The sequence below is a fragment of the Typopeltis vanoorti genome, chromosome 3 (genome assembly GCF_054136105.1).
Source record: "Typopeltis vanoorti isolate ZY-2024b chromosome 3, IOZ_Tvanoo_1.0, whole genome shotgun sequence".
Taxonomy (NCBI): Eukaryota; Metazoa; Arthropoda; class Arachnida; order Uropygi; family Thelyphonidae; genus Typopeltis; species Typopeltis vanoorti.
The window spans coordinates 146,912,189-146,938,022 of record NC_143551.1 but is presented as its reverse complement, the minus strand read 5'-3'; the positions used below and the strand labels follow the sequence as shown (position 1 = coordinate 146,938,022).

General features: G+C 35.4%; 1 protein-coding gene across 1 annotated transcript in view; it reads left to right on the top strand.

Annotated features, from left to right (window-relative positions):
* Positions 1-205: 205 nt before the first annotated feature.
* Positions 206-25,834, top strand: part of Pi3K21B (phosphatidylinositol 3-kinase regulatory subunit alpha) — a 405,502-nt gene continuing 379,873 nt past the window's right edge. Inside the window, exons 1-3 of the mRNA XM_090416099.1 lie at positions 206-377; positions 11,241-11,917; positions 19,330-19,410. Coding sequence (XP_090272225.1) covers positions 11,581-11,917; positions 19,330-19,410 — 418 coding nt within the window. The 5' untranslated portion in view covers positions 206-377; positions 11,241-11,580. The remainder of the gene's footprint in view (positions 378-11,240; positions 11,918-19,329; positions 19,411-25,834) is intronic.

Genomic DNA, 25,834 nt, shown 5'->3' with positions numbered 1-25,834 from the left:
GTAGTAATAATGATTATGAGAAGATTTTCAACATTTCTCCCAGAAAAAAAGCATTTAAAAATAATCTTGACTATGTGAGTACATGAGCATTTTTTTTTTATTGATTGACTGTTATTATGGTTCTGTTCTGGTACTTCGCGTCTTATAGTAAAGGCACAGGTGGGTGGTGGTAAGCAACAAGCTTGACTTCGTAAGCATGCTTTTTAGGCTTATGTTGGCATCTTGTGATTTTTTTTTTTAAAACTAAACTTTGACATTAGATATAACGTAGATAGTGCTGTTCGGTTGCATTCTTGTTTCTGTTCTGTTATTAAATCCACTAAGTGTTGTAAATGTCGTGCCCCATGGAGAACATTTTATAGACAAGACCATGTGTGGTAATAATCTTTTTCCATTCATTTGATTCAAATTTAGTCGTTGATCATCAGTGTTAGTTTTGTTCGCACCACCTCAAGATTTGGACAACTCATATGTTTGTTGTAATTTTTATGAATGGGAAAAGGCTTATTTATTTATAAAATGATTGCCGAAGGGAGGAAGTGAATGACAAATGGATGGGCGGGGGGGGTCAGATGAGTTCATATTATTTCCGAAATACTGGAGCGGAAGGGGGTGGAATAAAAAAAAAAATCGCAGCAGAGCACGAATACATGTTACAGATATGTATTATTATTATTATTTTGTGTAAACTATTTCACGTAAACGAAACATCTTGAGTCCTAGATACTGGGCTTCATCCCTGTTGTATATACTGTTTTAAGTGTATTTTTTTTTGTTTTGTTTTATACCCAGTGTTTGTTTTAAAAACTCAGTAACACTCGATGAAGTTTTTAACCTTCATCGAATGTTGTGAATTTTGAAAGGGATAACAAATGGCTGTTATCCTTAGTCATATGCAAGTTTGTTGAAACTTTGTAAAAAAAAACAAAACTCCCAGGAAGATTATTTATATAACCTGTATAATAAATACAGATTGCTGAACTTAAAGAAGTTACACATTCATTTCCATTTATGCATACAGTATATAAATTCTTCCAAATGTTGGTTAGGTATTAAGAAAAGCTTACATTATCTGTAGCTATTTTCCATTGACAAATAAAGTAAAAGTCCAGCAACAGAAACATCCCTGTGGGCTAGTTTCTTTAAATTCATAAATGATTTTATGTTTTTTAATAAAGAAAATTACAATAAACATGTTTCTCTGATATATTTTAACATCTTCAGTAAATTTAATTTGAAATTACACAAATGAGAAGTGCTAAAGGCTCAACTACTTTAAAAAAAAAAAAAATTAAAATGTAGCATGTGAGACCTCTAACATATTTGCTATTCATTGTTATGTATATAACTTTCAGATGATTGCTAACAGAAAATGCCTGATAGGCTATGTGAATAGATGAGACATTCAGATGCGAGGCATTTGGAGACCTTGATTCTTTAAAGTGCTACTATGTGTATGTATAGATTCTAGAATTTATTTCTAGATTCTTTGAAAATCTGTGATAGAAGGTTGTTATTCAGATAAAGCATCAAAGCCAGTCCTTATGGACTAGCTTTGATGGTAGTTTGTAAAGATAGTCTGATTTATCTGTACCAGTGACATTGCCAACAAGCATAAGCTTGTTGACGGTGCCACTGAGGTGTTCATTCTCTTACGATTTCAAAATTTCTTCAGTCTGACCTATTTGAGCTCTTTATTAAAGGAGATCTTATAGGAGGTTCTGATGTCTACATTTCTATGAGCTGCACTATGATCCACTGACATATTTTGTGTTTATATTTGCATTCTGCAGCAATATGTGCAAGTTTTTCTGTACACGACAATTTTTAAGCACAATTTTGACCTATTTATTCTTATAAGATCTCCTTTAGCTCTTTGCTAAAGGAGATCTTATAGGAAATTCTGATGTCTACATTTGTATGAGCTGTTTGTATGAGCATTTGTTTGAGCTGTGCTATGTATAAGCTACACACTAGAGGTCCGTTGAAAGTTGAAAGGATTAAACTAAATTTATTATACTAGAGGTTCAGTAACATATTTAGTGTTTATATTTGCTTTCTGCAGCAATATGTGCAAGTTTTTCTGTACATGGCAATTTTTAAGCACTGTTTTTAAGTAATAACCATTTTGATTGAATGGGCTGAAGAGAAATATGATAATTCCAGATTTTTACTGTGGACAATGCAGTGAGCTAAAACTAACTCACTATGAGGTGGTTTCCACCTCATACCGAGTTATTTTTACATGTTTCCTGTAGACATCTAGTGATCATCATTATTATTATTATTACCACCCCAAGACCTCATGGAGTCAAAGACTCATCTGGGAGGGCCTTTTATCTCACACACACACACACATCTCATCATACCGTGTCTTAAACACACTCAAACTCCTTGAAGACACCACACTCTCAGGCAAGGCATTCCAATCATTCACAACTCTACACGAAAAAAACCTGCCTCTCATTCCCCTACTCACACCCTCTTTATACAGTTTCCAGGGATGACCTCTAGTTCTCCCACTATTCTCTGTAAAACTTCTCCAGCATTGATCCTATAACAACCCCTTACCAACTTGTCTCTATCATATCTCCCCTCTTCCTCCTGTCCACCAGACTCTGCAAATTACATCTTCTCAATCTTTCCTCATACTTTTGATATCCCAGAGGTCAGAAACTACCTTAGTCCGTCTCCTTTGGACCCTTTCCAACATCTCTTCATCCTTCTGAAAACCCGGTGACCAAATCTGGGCACAATAGTCCACGTGTGGCCTAATCAAAGCCTTATACAACGGAACAAGAATCTCCCTACTTCTACATGTCAGTGTCCTCCACATCATTCCCAGAAGCCTTTCTGTTGTTTTCACAATTTTGGCGATGTGTCCCCTAAATTTTAGATCCTTATCCACTCTCACCCCCAGATCTCTTATTTCCTCTACCTCCAACAATATATTCTCACCAAGCATAAATTCTGCATCCCATCTTTGTTTTCCAAATTTTAAAACCTTACATTTTGCAACATTGAACTCGCATCCCCATTTCCGTGCCCAATCACTCAATCTATTCAAGTCTTCCTGTAACGCCACAACATCTTCACTACTCTTCATGGTTCGTCCCAACTTTGCATCATCTGCAAACAACAATATCTCCATCCAAATCTTCACCTATATCATTAATATACAAGTTAAACAGCAATGGTCCTAAACCAGACCCCTGAGGCACTCCACTAGTGACTTTCCTTTTCCTGGATATCGCTCCCCATACACAAGTTGTTGATACCTATCAGATAGCCAGTCTCCAATCCAATGCACCAATCTAACATCCAACCCCATCTGCTCTAGTTTGACTGTCAACCTATCATGAGGTACTCTATCAAAAGCCCTTGCGAAATCCAAGTATATTACTGTGTATCCTTTTCCTCTATCCAAGGAAGCAGTCACTTCATTGTAATAAGTAAGTAGATTACTAAAACATGACCTTCCTTTAACAAATCCATACTGTCCATCAAAGATAATACCATTGTTATCAACTCAACTCTGGATCCTAGTTCTCACAAGCTTCTCCAACAACTTAACTACAACACCTGACACACAGATAGGCCTATAGTTTGATGCTTGAGTTCGATTACTTTCTTTATGAAGTGGCACAATTTTGCCCTCCTTCCACTCCTTAGGAACTTGACCGAGTGCAAGACTCATATTAAAAAAATATGTCAAGGCAAGCGTCAACTCCCTGGCGCATTCTTTCAATACGTGGTGATATATTATCAAGTCCCACAGCCTTATTAACATGTAGTTTACTCAACTCTCCATATACCTCTTGCTCACCTACAGTGAGTCTCTCCTTCCCATCATCAACTGCTCTCAATCCCTCCATGAAGTCACATTCACAAGATTGAAAGATCTGTATGAACTGCTCATTAAGTATCTCCACCACACATTCTGCATCAGCTGTCTTTATACCATTTTCTCCAATTAATGTCATCCTTCCATAATTATTCTTTCTTTTGCTGGCTACATATCGAAAGAATTCCTTAGGATTCTTTTTGGCTTCATTAGCCAACTGCTGTTCATACCTCTCTTTAGCTACCCTTACCAACTAAGTCTCCCTCCTTGCTTGGTCTTTATAGACCTCATGGAATTGGTTATTTCCACTTCTCTTATGCTGCCTCCACAATGCCCTTTTTCTCTGCATCGCATGCTTAATCTCTTTATTCATCTATCTTACACCCACCTTATATAACCTTCTCGCCCTTGGAATACATTTAGACATTGAATCTACTAAACAGTTTTTGAAAATCCCCCAAGCTGCATTGATCTCTTTTCCAGCTAGCTCTTCATAATCACCCCCCCCCCTTGTAGTTCCACATATACCCTTTTCTCACAGAGGTCCTCGCACTGCTGGCAACCACCCAGGTAATCACCTAATGGTCACTCACCAATTGGTAGATGATTTGACACCTCATTTACATTTACATCCTCTGATGAGATGACCAAATCCAAGACCCTGAATCCTCATGTGCCCTCTGTTACATACTATCTTATCTGAGGTAGTTATCCCTCAAAAACTCAGGAAACTCATTTTCTTTACTTCCAGTTGCTATTTCATCATTCCAGTCACTATTTCATCATTCCAGTCTATATTGCCATAATGAAAATCACCCATAATGATCACCCTTTTCTTATTTACTTGGCTAATTTGATTGTACATTTCATTATCACCACCATCCACATTACCTGGTCTATAACAACATCCAACCAAGTATTTGATTCCATTCACCTCTATCTCACACCATACTGCCTCAAAACCACTGGCCCCATTTCCCTCTTGCATCTCCACTTTATATGCACATAACTCTTTCTCTATCATCAATAGCACTCCCCCCTCCCTTTTTACCTTCTCTCTCCTCACGTAACGTATTATAACCTCCCATCTCTATTTGTGTCAGGATGTCATCCTCTTCCAACCATGTCTCACTTATTTCGACAATCTTTGGGTAAACAGATGCAATTAGTGCAACCATTTTATCTGCCTTGTTTCTTATACTTCTAGCATTTGTAAACACAACAGCTCATTTCTGGATCTACAGCTAGTTCCACTGATACTACCACTCACTCGATGTGATCTCTCCATGCTCGACTGGGGCCATTTCCCTTTTTGCTTCTTCATTTTAAAACCCTTTTCAATTCCAACTGTTTTCTCTTGATCCATGGTCATCCCATTCCTTTCCTGCCTACATATGCTCACCTCCTCTTGGAGCATCCACCTTTCTCATGCTGTGTACCCCTGTTCACCCTGAGCCTCCCCGTTTCCCTGCTCTGCTTGCACACCCATTCTCTCATTTTTCTATACTCATACTACTCACTTCCCCATTCATAACCACCTCTTCAAACTCTCCTGTCTTACTCTCCCGCTCTTCCACATTACTTCCCACTCGATCTGATTCATTCTCTCTATTCACTTCTCTACCTTCCAGCAGCAGTCTCTCCAAGCGACTCACACCATAACCACTCAAATGCAGTCCATCACTCCCATACAGCTCACTTCATCCGTCAAACTCATTCCACACATTAACAAACTGTACTCCTGTCTCCTCACACATTTCAGCCAGCATGTCATTCATAATCCTTGCTCTCCGCCTCATTTCACCACAGTCATACCTAGGCAACATGCTAACTACCCTTCATGTCACACTATTCTCTTTTATCCTCTAAGCAGCCTCCTGATATCCATTCTGACACTCTTTGTCCACTCTCAAATCATTTGTACCTATTAATACTATTAATTCTTTTGCTCGCTCCTACCTCATATCCAATGCCTCAATCACTCTACTCATTTTAGCACCTGGAAAACATACCTTGTGCATTGTATCCTCCAGCATCTTTAATAATGGAGTCGCCATACAACGCCACTATCTAATTTGCCACCATCTGCCTTTTTACCAAGTAAAACATCCATAAAGGGAAATTTGTTGTTTTTCCTTATTTCAATGGGAAAACTTAATTTTTGCATGATGACTATTTTAAAAAAATCCAGAATTAGATCCTCTAGGCTGTATTTCTAAATAATGATCCCCCATGTACCATATGGGGGAATCACATATGAGATTTCAAATAAGCCTATGGTAGTGCTGTTCAAATTTTTCCATATGTAAGTTTGTGAAAAATTAACTGCAAACAACATATGATGAATGTCTTATGTATTATTAAAAAAAAAAAAAAACGAGTCGCGAATGTTTTACATTTTTTTTTTCTCTAGCTGAAACTTCCAGAAAGTTTCAAAAAGCATACCAGCTTTTTGCCTTCTTCAAACAATGATCAATTATTTACTAACTTTGAATAATGAAACATTGTTTAATTATTAACTGTTTATTAAGTTGTTTATATTTATTTCTCATTATTGATATCTAATCCTCATGTTTTCTTCTTTAAAAATATTTAACTTATCCATTTACATCAAAGGAATCCTGGAGTAGATAACATCTCAGAAGATGTAATTTAAATATCCCATCTAGATTAGTGGCTTTTGTTTTGCATTTTATCAAATTGTCTCCATTATCATCATTTGCTTACCAAGCTCCATATTCTTATAAAATGCTTACTTTTGAGAAAGGGAGATTGGCAGAAGGTTGTCTACTTGAATACATGGATTATATCCATTTTGTAAAAATGGACAAGTAAGATTCTGCAGGCCATGTTATTTGTATCTGGTTTTAAGAAAATTAAGAAAATCTTTGAAGAAAATCACAGTATTACTCATTAAAAAAAATTTCTATATTAAAAGTGCCTCCATAAATGCAGTTGGGAAAAGGAAAAGATCTGAGTTCCATTCATGTGTTGATGAGGAATAATTATATGGACACTTTCATGGTGAGTTAGCAAATGAAGGCAAGTTATCTGGTCTAATACAGAGGTAGCATGTTCCCTTCCTACACCACCTAAGGAGTGGTTTTCTTTAGGCATGCAGGCAAATCAGCTAGAGAATACATAATTGCAGACCAAAATATTCTGTGAGTGGTAGATAACATAGTGTGTGGATGGCATGTTATATAGCATACTAGCTTTTTGCCTTCTTCAAACAATGATCAATTTACTAACTGAATAATTATACAATATTTTATCTATTTTTTGTTGCAGCAAAGAAATTAAAAGTTCTCTAAGTTTATTTCTGTCTATGATTGGCATTGTTTATGTTATGCATGTCAAAAACTTATCGTTATCCTTGTGAAAACTGATAAGTTATATTGTGTTTGGCAAATATTTTGTCATAGAGAATTCTGGGATTTTTTATCCTAGATAATTCTAAGGTAGTGTTGATCAAAAGAAAAGGTGAATATGAAAGACTAACTTCAGTTGCTGGAGATGTTATGCAGATTGCATCTGTTGATTTTGTTTTGGTATATCAATCCCTTTCATATGTCAGTTTTTCTTTCCTCGCTAAATTCATAATTTTTTAGCCTATACCTTATGTTCCTCTTGCTGTTGAGGAGTACCCCGTTCTTTTATATCTGCTTCATAACATCCTACTCTTCAGCTCCTGCATAATTATCTTACTCATCCATTTCACTCTCTCACTGTTTATTCTGGAAAAGGATGTTGAATGTCTCATGGATGGATAAAAGAACCAATGTCAGTATTCTTAATAATTAAACATCAAAAAGAGATTGAGTGGCATAGTCAACAAGAAGATACTTCAATATTTTGGTCAGGGCACATGGGAGGAAGAAATTGGATTTTATGCGGTTATTAAGGGACAACTATCTGCGACAGCATGTAGTAGAAAATACCAGGGGACAGAGAGTGCTTGACCTAGTAATTGCATCTGAGAATGTGGCTGTAACGAACATGACCATGTTGCCACCAATTGGTGAGAGTGATCATAAGGTCATGACTTGGGAGGTGGCTAAAGGAGTGGAATTTACAATCAAGACAGGGTACATGTGGAATTACCGAGCTGTTAAGTATGACAAGCTTAGGAGTGTGCTTGGCTCAGTGCCATGCCATGTAAAACTGCAAGGGCTGGATGTTGATAGTGCATGGGAGGAGGCAATGATTGATATATATACCAAGTATATATATCAATCACTGTATACCAAGAGTCCGAATAATAAATCAAGTAGGGGTTAAATGGATGAATAACACTATTAAGCTTGAGCTGCAAAAAAAGAAACAATTGTGGAGGGAATTTAAGGAGAAAAGTGACCACAGGTGCAGGAACAGTATAAAGCTCAGGCCAGGATGGTAACAAGGGTGGTAAGAAAAGCAAAAGCAGATTACGAAAGAAAATTGGCCATGCCGGCTAAAGAGAATCCCAAACAGTTTTTCCAATATGTTGCAAGTAAAAGGAAAAATGTTCATGGCAAAATAGGGAGGTAACCGAATCAGTCAATATAGTGGAATTACTGAGCGAGCACTTTGCAAGAGCGTATCATTCAGGTGGTGACATTGCAGGAATGGAAGAACCAACAGCTTATACTGGAATTGTGATGAATGAAGTAGAGGTAAATAGTCTATTACAGAACCTCAATGTCAATACATCTGTGGGATTGGATGGTATACCAGCTCGTGTCGTACGTGAAGCGGCTAAAGAAAAGTCAAATTAAACAAAATGGTCAAAAGCTTGACCATTTTGTTTAATTTGAGCCTCGGGTATGGGTCAGTTCCAAGGGGTGGAAAGAGGGGAAAATAGTTCAGCTGCATAAAGGTGGTTCCAAGGCTGCTGTTGAAAATTCCCGGCCAATCAGCATAACAAGAATCGTTATCAAGGTCTTGAAGAAAATAGTCAAGAGGAAAATACAAGATTGGATAGATGAAAATGGGAAACTGTATCGGGGACAGCATGGTTTTGTGAAGGGTAGGTCATGCCTCAGTAACTTGCTCACGTATTATAACACAGTGACGGCTAAACTGGATAAGGGTAACTGGTTTACAGTGATTCTACTGGACCTTGCTAAGGCCTTGACAGGATACCACATGGAATTCTAATCAGTAAAATGCAGCATATGGGGATGGATATAGGGTTGGTGAGATGTATAGGAGGGTGGTTGATGGAGAGATATCAGAGAGTAGTTTATGTGGCACACCACTAGTCACAAGACAGCCTGTGACTAGTGGTGTGCAACAAGGATGTGTTCTTGGACCACTGCTGTTTAATTTTTTCATTAATGATATAGGAAAGGATCTGAGAGGAACAGTTCATTTGTTTGCGGATGATGCAAAGTTGGGTAGGGCAATAGTGAATGCAGATGATGTCAAAATTTTGCAAGATGATTTGGAATAGATTGGAGGTCTGGGCTAAGGAGAATGGATGTCAATTTAATGTGGCAAAATGTAAAGTTATACATTTTGGGGTGAAAAGATTAGCAGCAGTTTATTACATTGGTGGAACTGTACTCCAGGAAATTGATGAAGCATGAGATTTAGGAGTGTTGGTGGATAAGGAGTTGAAGTTTAGGGGGTCACATTGCAAAAGTGGCCAAATCAGCTCATCAAATCACTTGGTTGCTGAAGAATACATTGACAAGCAGGTTATTGTTCCTCTGTATCGAGCCTTGATAAGACCCCATCTCGACTACTGTGCCCAGATTTGGTCACCTAGGTCTCTTCTTGATGGGAAGGAGGTTGAGAGGATCCAGAGGCAAGTGACCAAGATGATAGCAGGTCTGTGGAAGAAACCTTATGAGAACAGGTTGAGGATTTGTGGGTTGCAAAAATTGGTTGATAGGTGGAGGAGGGGAGATATGATTGAGACATTCAAATTACTGAAGGGTTTCTATAAAATTAATTCAGAAGATATTTTTGAGAACAGGGCTGGTTGTGGGAGGACTAGGGACATCCATGGAAACTGGGCAAAAGTGTGGTTAGTAAGGGTGTTAGAGCTGGGTTCTTTACTTTTAGAGTGGTGAATGAGTGGAATGGGCTGCCAGAGTCTGTGGTGGATGCTGTGACAGTGAATGAGTTTAAGGCGCGGTATGATAGATACTGTATGAATGTCGAATAGTTGTGATGAATATGATTTGGGGTCTCCCTCAATGAGTCTAAGGACTCCCTGGAGTTGCCCGTAATAATAATAATATATTACGACGAGATGGTGATAACATCGAGAAGGAAATCATGCATAGAAAGAAAACTCAGGAAAGGAAGACCAAGAGTAAGATGGATAGATCAAATCCAAAGGATCTGAAGACGTTCTTTGGAAAAAGCAACTGCCATGGCAAGAGATAGTAGATGGAGAAACATTGTTGTCAAAGTCATGTGTTCTCAGGCATGAGGAGATCGATGAAGAAGTTTATTCTGGTAATAACTTCAGGAATACAATCTGATGTTGCCATCAGTGACTGATCTTAAAGTATTAGGTGCTAGTGATTTCTTTCACCTTCAGTTGAGCATACCATAGCAAGTCACTAGTCTGTTTCATTGATTTACCTGTCTATACATAATTAAGAAACTTCCAGATGGAAAAGAAAGTAAATATGATTATGTGCTAATGTTCTCTATTTGAAACAATTTGAACTGTTTAGTATTTATACTTTTCATATTCACTATTGATATTTATTCAGAAAATGTTATTTATTTTTATTAGTGTTAAGTCATCATGCTCAGCATCATATCTATCTAACAGGCCTTAAAAGGACATTGCACTTCTGCCCTTTGTTTCCACTAGTTAATTGATTGTAGTGTGGTGCTGTTTCCTGACAAGAAAAAACAAGGCACTGATAAATTCATAGTTTTTGTTCTTGTATGGTATTGTGAGGTACTTTTTTGTAAATTTATTTCGTATGGTGATTCAACAGCCATGAGCCCCTATTACGAGGAGGTAAGTTATCACCAATACCCCCTATTTTTATCTCGGCTTGGGACTTGCATAGTTGACAATTCAGACCCATGGCTGGAGGGATCATTTTAAGTATTCCTGACTGTATCCGTGTGTGTTCACGGGGCCAGTTTGCCTGTTTGTACGATGAAACCCCCCCCAGGTAAACTGGGGAGAAATTGTGCGGTACTGTGTATGGATAAAAAAAAAAAAAATAAATAAATAACATCTGACCATTTCTATTTATTAGAAACTTAATTTTGCTATCAGTATATCTACAATTGATTTTTTTTTCCATCTATTCTTATTTTAAGTTTGATTTTTCTTAGTAAACATGCATGTCTTGTTGAGAAAATTGGCAATTTAATTAGGGATTATTCTTGAGGTTAACCCCATACTATTTGTTATATTTTGCATTTTCTCTTTCAGATCATCAGGCAGAGACAGAATTGATAATGCCTCTGTGGTTAATGTGCTCATATATGCAAATTGAATATTGGAGGCTAATGAGAGAGACCTTCCTTCTTTGATACCAAAACATGAACTGCAGATTAAACAAGCACTCTGTATATAGAGCATCAAATTTTTAGAGCTGTAATGTATCTTCTTAGGAACGCTTCTGTGAATCTGTTGACGTGCATTTTACAAACATGGCAGCTTTGATTTTAGTTTTGTGATGCAAAGTAAAATATTTAAAATGTGGATTACTTAATTGCATGCTTTATGAATTGGATAATTCCTAATATATATATATATTATATATAGAAAGATGGGGGAGATAGTGTTTTATAGATCACAGTACAGATATAATAAGCAAGATGATTCTGAAATTTCTCTTGAGGCTGGAGATATTCTTGAAGTAAAGAAACCATTCCAGTTTACTCTTGAGGGAACAGAAGAAAATCCAGAAGGTTGGGTATTAGGAAGGAATCAAAGGACAGGAGAAGGAGGATACTTTCCTGGAACTTTTGTCGTTTATCTTAGAACAGAAACATCGTTACCTGCTACACCAGTGCCTCAGAGGCCAGTTCCTAGGCCCGAACCTGTAGTGGTAAGAAACATAATACTTGAAGAATGCAATGATTCAGGATATGTTGGCTCACCAGGTAAGCAGTTCTCTGAAGTTATTCTCATTTGATATCATATAGTCTTTTATTTTTATTTCAACAAAAAAAGTAATGATAGTTGATTAAAAAATAAAATAAAATTAAAAAATTAGATTGAGTATCACTCTAGCAGAGCATCAAGTATATCCTTATCAGCAACTTAAGGCCAACTCAGATTACTTTTTTTATGAATATTCTTTATTCATCATGTTTAACATTATTGTCCAACACTAGAAATAACAATAGATCAATATCAAGTTATGTATGAAGTTTTAAAATACACATTAAAATACACAATGTTATAAGCAAACCACCACAAACTGAAATTCAATGGTTTAAGTGTTCTAAAGAAGGTAGGCAGGACGTAGCAGACAATCCTTGAGATGGACAACTTCAAAATTTGAAAGCTTGAACAACTTGATAACAACCAGCAACCCTGAATTGGTGGACAAAGTGTGCAATTTACTAGTAGCTTTTACTGCTTACCTGATTGAAGTGCATAGTACCCACTCTCCAGCAGACAGGTTATGAGTGAATCCTGGAATGGGCATCAGTTTTAAATTAAACTTGCCAAGAAATTATATTCTTGTTTAATCCTTTCTCCAAGTGCAAGCACAGTTTGCAAGTGAAGTATCTTCACAAATAGGCTACTTGTATATAGAGGCTGTTGATGTGCATTTTTACAAACATGGTCGTTGATTTTAGTTTTGTGATGCAAAGTAAATCTTTCTATATATATATATATATATATATATATATATATAGAAAGATGGGGGAGATAGTGTTTTATAGATCACAGTACAGATATAATAAGCAAGATGATTCTAAAATTTCTCTTGAGGCTGGAGATATTCTTGAAGTAAAGAAACCATTCCAGTTTACTCTTGAAGGAACAGAAGAAAATCCAGAAGGTTGGGTATTAAGAAGGAATCAAAGGACAGGAGAAGGAGGATGCTTTCCTGGAACTTTTGTTGTTTATCTTAGAACAGAAACATTATCACCTGCTACACCAGTGCTTCAGAGGCCAGTTCCTTGGCCTGAACCTGTAGTGACTTCACATCAATTGCCTTAGTATCCCATAATGCAAAACACATCCTTTTAGGTTTGTATATTGCTTTGTATTATGGAAAGGGGTCACTACCCAGACTAGTTTCATCCTTTATTCAGGTGTCATCATTGGGAGCCATATCCACAAGAGATACCAAGGTTGAATTAATGCAAAAGCCATATATTTCTCATATATAAATAGAAGTGTATAATGTGATTAAAATACTCTGGATCAGAAATGGTTGTAGGAAGTTTTCACTTGGTTAGATAATCAGTTAAACTTGCCAAGAAATTTAACTTCTAACCAAGTGCAAAAAGAACTTTCTGCAATTATCTTTGATTCAAAGTGTTTGAATAATAAGGTGATGCACATTTTTTTACTACTTATGTGACAGTGCATTATGTCAACTTTGGTATCTCTTCTGGGTCTGGCTCACACTGATGAGACCTCAGTAAAGGTTGAAACCATAATGCTTAGCAATATACACTTCTGAAAGGAAGTGTGCTTTGCATTACGAAATACTAAGGCAATTGTTGTGAAGTCATTAGCCTCTATATACAAGTAGCTTAGTTGTAAAGATACTTCATGCACAAACTTTGCTTACGCTTGGTTAAAGGCTTAAAGATGAATATAATTTCTTGGTAACTTTAATTTAACTTCTAACCAAGTGAAAAAACTTTCTACAAATTGGATGTCAGTATTTGTGAATGTCTTTAAGTGGCACATGAAATTTGTTGCTGGATTTGAGCCCACTATTCTGCTTATTTTGGTGCTTGAAGTGGCCTGAAAATGTTCCAAGTTTAGTTATTAGAGTAAGGTTTCCTGATTATCTAATCCTTAGCCCATCCACAGCAGTAATATTGATTTACCTTGTTTGCATCCTTTCACGGGCGATTTAAATGCGAATAAATTTATGACTTATAATTATCAGAGACTTAGGAAAAAGAAAAATCTGTTCTATGCTGTTTGTGTGATAAGGAAAAACTAATATGCTAGGATACTTGCAAAGGTTTTATTCAAGCAGCTGATCTTGTTTCCTAATCAGTATTATTACTGGTGTCCGCAGTTGGAACTCACCAAAATAGTTTACTTCCAAAAATCATCATCAATTTCCTGATAGGGATGTTCTGGTTACTATGACAGCACTACATAATTAAGTGTACATTATTATCAACTTCCTATCCACAATTTTCTTCAAATCAGTCTATTACTTGTGAACACTTTAATATTGTCCTATCTAAATTTTGCTTTTCTAAGGCAGTTCTGACTGAATCAATCCACCTAGACTTTGGTCTTCCTCTTGGTCTCTTTCCTGCAATCTTGGCATCAGAATCTTATTTTGCCAACCTTTTCTCACCCATTCTATTTAAGTGACCATACTACCACCTTAGATTAACTCTACTGACACATTCATGAATATTAATAATGTTAAGTTCCTTTCTAATATCTTCATTTTTAATATGGTCTTGTCATTGATGCCATTGATTTATTCCCCTAATTTTTCTCAGAACCCTCATATTTGTGGTGTCTAGTCTTTGATCAAGTGCTTTATTTCTAACCCAATTCATCCAAACTAGCAGTATATGCTGTCTTGCATATTGCTGTATGGTGTTTTGGCTAATTTCTCTCTTATTCCATATAAATTTATTTAGCTGACTACCCACCATAGCATCGTTACTTATTCTGTTGTCTATTTCCATATTTAACATGTCATCTTCACCAGTACAGTAACGAGGGTATGAAACGCCTGTGGCAAATTTCTAACTTGCACCCCGCCCCCAACCGAAAATGACAAAAATTTTGAAAAATGTAAATATAAACAAGTTAAATTTTACTAAATGCAATATGTTAAATACTTACTATTAACCACATCAAAATGAGTTGCAGTGTGTTGCAGAATTTGTGTGTCTAAAGCAGCATATTGCCAAAATTTAAAATTATATTATAAAATAGCAGACTTTTATATCTATTTATTTATTTTTATTTTTTACATTTTTTAGATTTTGCACCCCAAACTTAGTTGTTCCCAAACCTTGGCACCTCTTTTGCCAAGCCCCTCATTATGGCACTGATCTTCACTAAAAATTGTGCCTAAATAACTGAAATATTTTACTTGTTCTATAGGATATCCAAATCAGAATGCAGCTGAAATTTTCTATGGTACTTTCTTTATTTTCTACTGCCAATTTTCATAGTTTTGGTCGTTTTATTGCTGATTTTCATGATAAAAACAGCTGTTATTGAATTTAGTTAGAGAATCCTGGAGACTTGTGCTAGATGTGTTTAGGAGTACAACATCACCTGCATAAATCAAAGAGCTAAGTTTGACATCTCCAATTCTAATATCAGGCCTAATACTACTTTCTTTCAGAATGTGATCCATATAGATGAATGGGTTTACCCCTGATTTTACATAAAAACCATCTTGCTCTATTTCCAATTCTAACTGCTAACAGACAACTTAAATATAGACTCTCTTGCTCTGTATTATGTTCCATTCACCCCATATAATTGAAGTGTTTTGCACAGCTTTTCTCCTAGCACCTTGTCATATGCCTTTCTCCCAGATCCACAAAACTGAAGTACGGATGCTTGTCATATTTCTATGATTTCTCAACTATTTGTCTTAAACTGAAAATCTGATCTTGACAACCTCTATTTGGCCTGAACCCAGCTTGTTCTTCTCCAGGTTTTTCTTCCACAATCTTTTTTCAATAATGCTTGCAAAAATCTTACTTGGAACACTCGGTAGAGAAATTCCTCTGTAATTCTCACATTCAGCTTTATTCCCTTTTTTTTTATAGATATTACTATGAAAGCTCTACTCCAATCATTGGGAATTAACCCTTCTTTTCAGGCCTTCTGAATTATGCAGTGTAGCCACTGAAAAACTTTTATACTTCCATACTTAAGCATTTCTGGCTGAATATTATTATTATTACGTGATGCCTCCAGAGTCCAAGGACTCATTGAGGGAGGGCACTTACTCTGCAACTCTCCTTTTCCACCAACTACAGCAAACTGTAAATACCATCATCATCTACTGTCCATCACCATTAGTATTTTCAAAGACAATCACAAACATCCATGCCCGCTGCAGGACTCGAACCCAAATTTTTGCATTCCTCTTGAAATTTTCTAGTACAGTTCTGTCTGCTTGGTTCATTTAACAGTCTTTGAAAGTAATTACTCCAGACATCTAGGATAAGCTTCTTCAATAGCCTCCAGAACATTTTGCCACCTTCCTGATATTTATTCTCCATACTCTTACCAAATTCCTATGACTTTTGTTTAGCTACTTTTATACATAAACTTACCTTGCTTACAGTTTTCTCTGTATTCTTTTGGGTATCTGCTGCTTATTTGCTACAAACGTTTGGTATGTTTTCTTCTTCTTTTCCAGTTGGAACTCTTCTAAATATGTTTGTGTGATAAGAAAAAAATAATATTCATAGGATGCTTGCAAAGGTTTTATTACAGCAGCTGATCTTGTTTCCTAATCAGTATTATTACTGGTGTCCAAAGTTGGAACTCATCGAAATAGTTTATTTCCAGAAATTTCCAGATATTCCAAAATCATGCTGATTGCATTCTTTGATGAAAATGGGAAATAGATAAGTAATTGGTTTCAGAAGGAAGAAAATTGTTAGTCATTATTACTTTGATGTATTGAAACATCCACACGGTTAGCCTAGTGGCTGTGTGCTTTGCAACCATATGCCTGGGAAAGAGTGTCCTAGGTTCAATTCCCATTGGTGACGTGAGGAGCTGAAGGATCTTTCTCAGCCATAACGAAGTTAGCCGGTCTTGGGTGTGGACAGTAGGGTTTTTCATCTTACAAAACAGGCAAACTACCCTTGAGAACTCAACATTATGGACATAGAATACACTGGGGCATAGTAACTGAAAAACTGAATTCAGTGTTTCTGGCCCACAAGCAGGTTGCATTGATCAGATGATCTTCCTTACTACTATTACTTGCTCTGGCAGACTTTCCCAAGTGGAAATTGAGATTAAAAGGATGCCTATTTGATAAATTTTGACATTCAGAAGAATACAGCAACCAATTTACATATTGTCTTATTAAACAGGTTTTCCAAAGCTTGTACAGATATTGTAACGTGTATTTGTCCTTTGGATTAGTAAGAAAGAAAATATCTTTGTGTTCATATTTTGACTTATTTGAATTCACTCATGTTACTTTTTGTTCTGTAATATGTATTTGGTAGCCATAAGCTCATGATTTACTAACACAAAGCTCTGAAGTAGCGTGATTATTATTTCTTGCAAAGTACCATGTACTATACAGTACTTATAAGTATGCCCTGTATATTTTTTGAAGGTACAGTATAAGTACCAAGATACATTAAAGTATATGACTCATGCTCTTTGATTTATGACTAACTCCTGTATTAATATTTTGAATGTTGTAACCAACACTTTTGCTCTCTTGCTGAATGATCCTCATGTTACAGCGATTGAAATATATCAGAGTTGTAAATAAATTCTTATTTCATTTACATGTGTTAAACTGTTTTTTAAAAGTATCGTTATGTTTACCATTTCTATAAAATGTCTAGTACCATTTGTGCATTAAGTGTTTTAACTTTAAATTGAATTTTAAATGGCTTTAGCACCACAAGTTAGCTCTGCTGACATTTTTAGATACCAGGAATACCTTTTCTATATAGCATCTTTTTTTTTTTTTTTTTTTTTTTTTTCAAATGATTTTACCATTGATTCTCTTCTAAGTTTTAGAATACACACTCACATTTATTCCATCCATGTTTAGTTTTAAATTTAAAGCACTACTTGGTGTTATGATATTGAGGAATGGCCAGACAAGATCCATTCTTGGTTATGCCCATAAATGACAAGGTAACTTTTGATTAGACCTAAGGCTCATTCTGTTATGTGTCACTCGTGGTTTAGGCACGCTTTCTCACAAACAGGCTTTACGAAGAATGTGAGAAGTTCTATGAAACCTCTTGAAAGACTATTGCAATTAGAGAGATTTTCCCTTCATTCTATGGGACTTCACTGCAGAAGTGGGAAAGGGTATAATATTATTATTATGTGACACCTACAAGGAGTCCAAGGACTCATTGTAGGAGGGACACTACTCTGCCACACACCTTTTTCCTTATTTAAACCTTTATGTGGATGATGTTATACTTATAAATGAATCCTGTACAAGGCTGCAAGATTCCCTGACTAAATTGAATAACTGTTGTTATAAATTTGGTATGGTCAGCAATAACAAGACAAAAACATGAAAATAGGCAGACGCATTGAAAAGAACTGCATTGTGAATGGAGAACCTATAGAACAAGTAAAACATTTCAGCTACCTAGGCATAATTTTTAGTGAAGATGGTAAATTAAATATGGAAATAAACAACAGAATCAACAAAGCTGGTATGGTAGGAAGTCAATTGAATAAATTCATATGGAATAAGAGAGAAATTAGTGAAAACACTAAATTAGCTGTATACAAGACAGTGTTCAAACTGATTTTAACTTGTGGATCTGAGAGTTGGGTTAAAAGTAAAACACGTGACCAAAGACTATAGATCACAGATTGAGAGTCCTGAGAAAGAAGATTAGGGGTCTGAACAGATGGCATCAATGGCAATATCATATTAAAAACGAGGATATTAGGAAAGAACTAGACATTGTTAGCATCCAGGAATGTGTTAGCAGAGCCAATCTCAGGTGGTATAGTCGCTTAAACAGAATGGGCGAGGAAAGATTAGCAAAACAAGTGTTCTCTGCCAGGTTGGCAGGAAAAAAGACCCAGAGGAGACCAATATATAGGTGGATTGATACAGAAAAAAGTGCCTTAGAAGATAGAAATATAAGATCTGATAATGCTGGAGTCTTGACAGGTAATAGATTGATTTGGAGGAAAATTGTAGATAAGTTAGTAATGATATAAGTTTTTCATGTAGTATTATCATATCCTGCACATCCCTTGAGGGTACATGTCAGGAATTTGATGACTAGCCCTTTCTAGCTACTTCAGATAATTTGTGCCAGTCAAAATGTATATGAATCAGGAACTGCCTGTGTCGTTTGTGTGTGTATTTACACAAACACTTAATTATCCCTTAGGAATATCTTTTCTTTGAAAATATGCTGTTGGCAAAATAATGACATGATCTGTAGAGATTTCTGACATTTTAAAAGATATTCATTAACAGAATAGACACAACCATGGATAAAGTGAAATGATTTTATATGTTTTAAGAGAGGGTAGAAATAAATAAATATTATTATTATTATCACTTTAAAATTTTATTTTTTTTTAAATTCATTGTTATCTTTATTATTATTCTTATTAATTTCACTTATTTTATTTTCAGCCCCTGCTTTACATAGGCGTACCTATTACCAGCATAACTTGGTAGACACTTTCTTTCTCACTCCTGTTCTCTGTAAAAATTGTAAGCAAACTTGAGAATATTATGCATATAAGATTTGAATAATTTTTAGGCTATTAAAATTAGTATTTTTTTAAACAATTTATTTGCTTTGTGAGTTAAATGCCTAAACAAAATGTATAACAGTATGTCTTGCATATTCATACTTAGGTATATTTGTTTTATTGAGTATATCTTATATGACTCGTCTAAAGAGTCCAAAGACTCATTGTTGGAGGGCACAGTAGTTCATTATACACAAATCACTCTCTCCCCCTATTTAATCCTCCAGCTACACCTAACAACACTACTATTACCATCTCTGCACAATGCCATCTACTGCTCACCACCACCACTTGTCTGTAAATTGCATATGTTCTCATGGTTGGTTTGCCTGTATAATTAGTAGGAATGTGCTGGATATTTGGTTTTGCTTCAGTATTCAGGCAATTTGGCGTTTTTTCAGACATTCAGATTTGGCCAAATCAGTGGAAGTATTCAGCCGACTGAAGCAGAAAAATTCCTGTTACATGTATCATAACAAACCCAACCAATCAAGAAAAAGTGTCTCCTTATCTTGCATGACTGTTCAAATAGAAGGGGTTCCACAGCTAATGAATAAACTTATTCTGCAGTACAATTTCTTTTGACACTAGCTACCGCTACCAGCATATTCCTCAAAAGCTTGTCTCCATAAGTTATGAAGAAATCAGACATATGCTATGTCCAAAAATTGCTGAAAAATTCATTTACCTTCATAATTTATCGCAGATTCATTTTGATTATTAAATCAATAATTATTCTCAATATTTCACAATAAGTTCTGTTAATATTTTTGCTATTTGAAGAAATAAGTACAATATTTTTTTTCTGTTTTTTTGCTGTTTGTTTTTTAAATGGTTCTCTGTGAAATTAAATGATAGTTTTATTATATCAAAATGGTGGATGTTATGGATTCATCTATATTTTATAGTCAAATGCAGAAAGAATGTCAAGTTTCAAAAATTTACAAGTAAGCTTATGAGAACAAGACTGGAATTGGAGTTACCTGGGCTTGCATTATTTAAACAACACGAACTCTGCACACAACCTGTGTATTTGCGTTTTATTAATGCATTGAGTAAGTTTCACTAGCCTGAAATAGCACACTTCATATTGACTAAGTTCAAAAAATTTGAGGTAAAGTACAGGGATTACAGCCTTCAAAAACTTCAAAAAAACGTCTGAGTGACTCCAGACGATCAGTCTAAATCTTACTTGAGTGACCCAAAATCACTACTGGACTCATCAAACTCTCATCGGAGGCTCCACTAATTGATAAAAAACTCATTCAGTGCTGTACTGACCTATGTCAGAAATTTAAATTTATAAGTGATTTTGCAATGGGTGCATAATAAAATATTAAACTATAGACAAATCTAAGAAGCTTATGTTTGTCTTATATAAGATTGATTAGATGATAAGATTGTCAACACAATTGACAGTATTACAGATACATCTATATTTCATAACAAAATATGGAAACAAACAAAAGTAAGAAATGTAGAAAAATTTTCTTACTTTTGAAAATTTAGTAGAAAGAAAGCTTAGGAGAAGGTTACGTCTTACAAATTTTCTAGTAAATTTTTGAAACTGAAAGTTTCTTTCTATATTTGTCTATATAAAATATAGATGGATCCATTTCAGTATCTTATTTATTTCAAATTGAAGCTTTTTGGCTCTATACTTAATAATTTGATAATTATATTCAGGGTGCTTAAGGGTTAAAGCCATATAACTGGGAAGAGACCTCCACCTAGCCTTTTAAAGAGAACCAACTGGGGCTTTTAAATTAATGTCCAGTCCTCATCTTCTTGTGGCGCACCCTGGATACTGAACGAACAAGAATGGCCTGGCAATTTGGGATTTAGCTGACCAAATTGTCTTATTAGCTTAAGCCATAATGTAAAATGATGATGATTGTATTTACGGAAAGCAAAATTTTATTTTCTCTTTTTATCAGAAGTCCTCATTTTGGGCACTGTAAAATAAACATAAATAGGGGATATTAAAGATACATGCTTTTTTCATAGCCGTATGTGTGTGTGTGTGTGTGTGTGTGTGTGTGTGTGTGTGTGTGTGTGTGTGTGTGTGTATATATATATATATATTTGCATGCATGGTGCATGCATCAGCTGATGCATGGTAAGGAGATATAACCTTTGGGGTTGTCTTGTGTTTCTGAGTTGTTTGGATGGCGGCGGTATAGATACTTATTAATAGTTTTCGACGAGTAGCCATTACTTGTGAAGGTTCTTTGTAGATGTTGTAGTTCATTTTTTAGCACTTCATCATCTGACAGTATAGATCTGGCACGATGTGCTAGGGTTGAGATGATACCCACTTTCTGTGCAGGATAGCAGTGTGAGGACGCATGTAGGTATCTATCCATGTGCGTAGATTTTCTAAAGATTGAGATTTTTATAGAATCAGATATCTTAGTCTTACGTCCAGGAAGGGAAGAGATCCATTTTCTTCAACCTCCATTGTTAATTTGATGTCTTGGTGGAAGTTGTTTAAATGATTTAAAAAAGACTGAAGGTTATCGGTTCCGTGTTCCCAGATAAGAAATATGTCGTCTACAAATCTCAGCCAAATTTTTGGTTTAAGAGTAGCTGAGGAGATTGCCTTTTGTTCGAAATCTTCAAAAAGATGTTAGCTAATGTAGGAGATGGGGGGGTCTGCCCATTGCCAATCTTTTATTTTGTTTGTAAACTTTTTTCTCATATTGAAAGTAGCCGGAGTGAATGCAATGTGATAGCATGGCAAACATCTTTTTTGAAATCTTGTTCTTTAAAATATCGAGAACCTCTTGAGTTGGAACGTTTGTAAAGAGATCCACCACGTCAAAGCTCACCATGATATCTGAAGGCTGGAGTTTTAAATTTTTCATTTTCGAGACAAAATCTGTTGAGTTTTTTATATATGAAGAAGAATTTCCTGTAAAACCTTTTAAGGATGAAGCCAGAAACTTAGATAAGCTGTAGGTAGGCAAGTCAATACTATCTACGATTGGTCTCAGTGGATGTCAAGAGCGAGCGGCAAGGCGTATGTTTCATGGAAGTTCCATGGTTTTTTGTAAGAGATTATGAGATTGAATTCTCATAATCTCTTCAGTTAGTTTTCAAAACTTCAGAAGTTTCTATATGCACATACATACATATACTTATTCATTTATTTTCACATAGTTACATGATTAGGTGAAGTATTATTACATACATTTTTTAATCATCATTCTGCAGTTTGGCCAAAATACTAAAATTCAGGCAAAGCATAATTAATTAAATTTTATAAACAATTAAATAAAAAATAAACATTAACATTTTAATCAGTTTTTTTTCCAAAAACATTGATTTTATAAAAGTTAATTCACCATGTTTCTTCCAAATTTCAAACCAAGTATTTGATGCTTCGATGCATCCTTAATGATTAGTTCCTCTCGATTGTGAGGATCTGATTTACTGATATGTGAGAATGCAACAAAGAAAATTTGGAATTTGAAAATCGGAATTATTTTGAACAATCAAAATAAAAAAAAAATTATTTTGATTATGCCAAGCAGTTAACATATTCATTCTCTAATAGACTGTGGGTTCAAATCCCTCCATGGGAGATAGCTCCATGGAGTTAATAAATTCTGTTTCTGTGTACATGTGTCAACAATTGTTAAAAATAAAATATTTGCTCAATTGCCTGGTTGGATATAGTTATTTAAAACAATTAATAATTGACCTGAATAATCAGTCGAATGGATTATAGTATCAAAATATGCAGACCAAATTGGCACTTTAACCGACAAGATCACTTATGTTCAAATCCCGCTGCAAGCATTGATGTGAATGTCTTGAGGTGAGAATTGAATTTCATCTCTCATGTATGAAACCATCATTCTGCTTATTGGGGGCCTGAAGTTACTTAAGTTTCTTGTTTATCTCTAGAGCAGGGTCTACATAACCTTCATCCCATCTTCAGTACTGTGTAAACAAAGTTTCTGGTAAGTTTTTACAACCATTCATGGGTGGGAGTCCAATAAATCTCATTCAGATCAGCCTAGAAATACCATTTGAGCTGATGATCAGCAATTGCAAGAACAACTAAATGTAACAAATTCTTAACTGTGTCAGAAATTGCTGGAGTGAATATGTGTATTAACCAAAAACTATTAATATTTCAGTGGTAAAATGGAGACTAAAAATATGAATGGTCTGGGCAAACTGTACAAAAAAAGTAATTGCAAAAATCAGAAATTGCAATAGACACATGAACATGAGAACTGGGCATGGCTGCAGTAAAGTTTTATGAAACAGTGCATCCAAACATAAGAATTTGGTTTGTAACAATTTGTAGATAGCTGAATGGTGTCAGACTCAGCAGAAATTCTATAACATGACGGGAATGCTTTAAAGTAGGAGATATTAAAAAAAAAAAAAAAAAATTGGGAGAATTTGGGTTAAGGAAGGATATGTTATAACATTCTGTATTTCTGTTTCATAATTCTCAACCCTGCTTCGTCTTTGTTCTTTTTACTTAAAACTTCGTGAATTATTGTTTATGGTCGATTGCCACCTTTTATTTATTCCTACTAGATCATATGTCCTCATGTTCTATAGTCTAACAAATTGATGCATTGAGTGCGAGATTATAAGATATTAAACTAAAGTTAAAGCAGATTTTGTTACATCAATTCTTTGTTATTTTCATTTCTTCTTAATTCAAATTTAGTTCTAATTTACTTCCATCTGAATCACAATCTAGAATATTCCCAGTCACACACACACACACACACACACACACACACACACACACACACACACACACACACACACACACACACACACACACACACACACACACAATAAAGCAGTAAGCTTAATTCAATATATGTTTTATTTTAACCCATAAACAGACACACTTGATGTACACTCTTGTTTGGAATTATCACATATATAACTACTTACAATTCTCATTCAGCACTGCCTTTTACATGAATCCTTTGTTCACACAAAAATTCTCCTTATCTTTCTTCTGGTTCGTTTTTGATTTCCTGCCAAATTTCTTCTTTGTCTGAGATGTAGATTATTCTATGCCCTTTAGGACTTTTAATATAGCGGCAGTGTGTAGTTCTTTCCTAGAGAGATGATCTACACAATACTTCTGATGGTGGTGGATATACAGGTAGGAGAAGACTGAGAATCTAAGACTTATGGCGCTTTTCTTTCGACTACTGACAGCGGACTTCACGTGGTGTACCCAGGTAAGAGAAGATCAAGAAACTTAAGGCAAAGTCCTTCTCGATCTCGCCTTATATAGGCCCTGACTTCCATTGTATGCATGCGCACATCTCTCGAAGAAACTTCCATATATGGTCACGTATTGATATCTGACCATGATGACATCATACTTCACACACACCTTTTGAAATTGCCATTTATGGACATGAGTTAACAGCATTATATAATGATGATGTCATACAGCACATTATTTTAATGAAGGCTCATGGTTAATTTATTACAAATACAAGATTATTACAGACAAAATTTGACATTTCTTTAAGTGCGATCTCCTTAGAGAAATATGTTAAAGTGAACATGATAGTTACACATCATGAAAGATTTTACAGATACATGGATGTTATCAAAGAAAATGTTTTGCTTTCTGTTACATGAATAATTGCATAAGAATCCACATTAATAAGCTTTGCAAGGATTCCTATTTAAGTTATGGCTAGCATATGGTACATAGGTCGCTGTATCAATATGAATCCACTGTATTTTCCAGCCATATTTGCCGCATTATCGTACATTTGACCCCTACAGTTTTATTTTGCTGCCTGGTTGGCTAAGTGGTTAGCGTATCTACTCTCCAGCCAAAAGGCTGCGGGTTTGAATCTTGCCGTGGGCATGGATGTTTGTAATTGTCTATGAAAATACTAGTGGTGGCAGCGGGCGGTAGATGGCATTCGTGTAGATGATGATGATAGTTGGTGGATTGAGTGGTGGAGACAGAGTTGTAGAGTAGGTGCCCTCCCTCGATGAGTCTTTGGACTCCCTGGAGGTATGATGTAATAATAATAACTCTCCCAAAAAATTTAATACGATCCATTCTAAGTATTCAGAATCGTGATTTTCGATTTTAAGGAATCCAAAAAAAACCATTCTTTTATATTTCCATTTTTATCAACAAATTTCAGAATAAAAGTTGGTCTACACGAGTTATATTAGGAGTAGAGCGTACAATAATGGCATAATAAATTGCTCCTTTAACCTCAGAAATTAAATATTTCTGAACTTCGCTGCCCATTAAATTTATAAATTCATCACATACAATGTGCAATAAATAATTCACTTTGCCTCTACCTGGATTACTGAATCTTTGCAAATGACTTTTCAAAAAACTATCGAATTCCGCA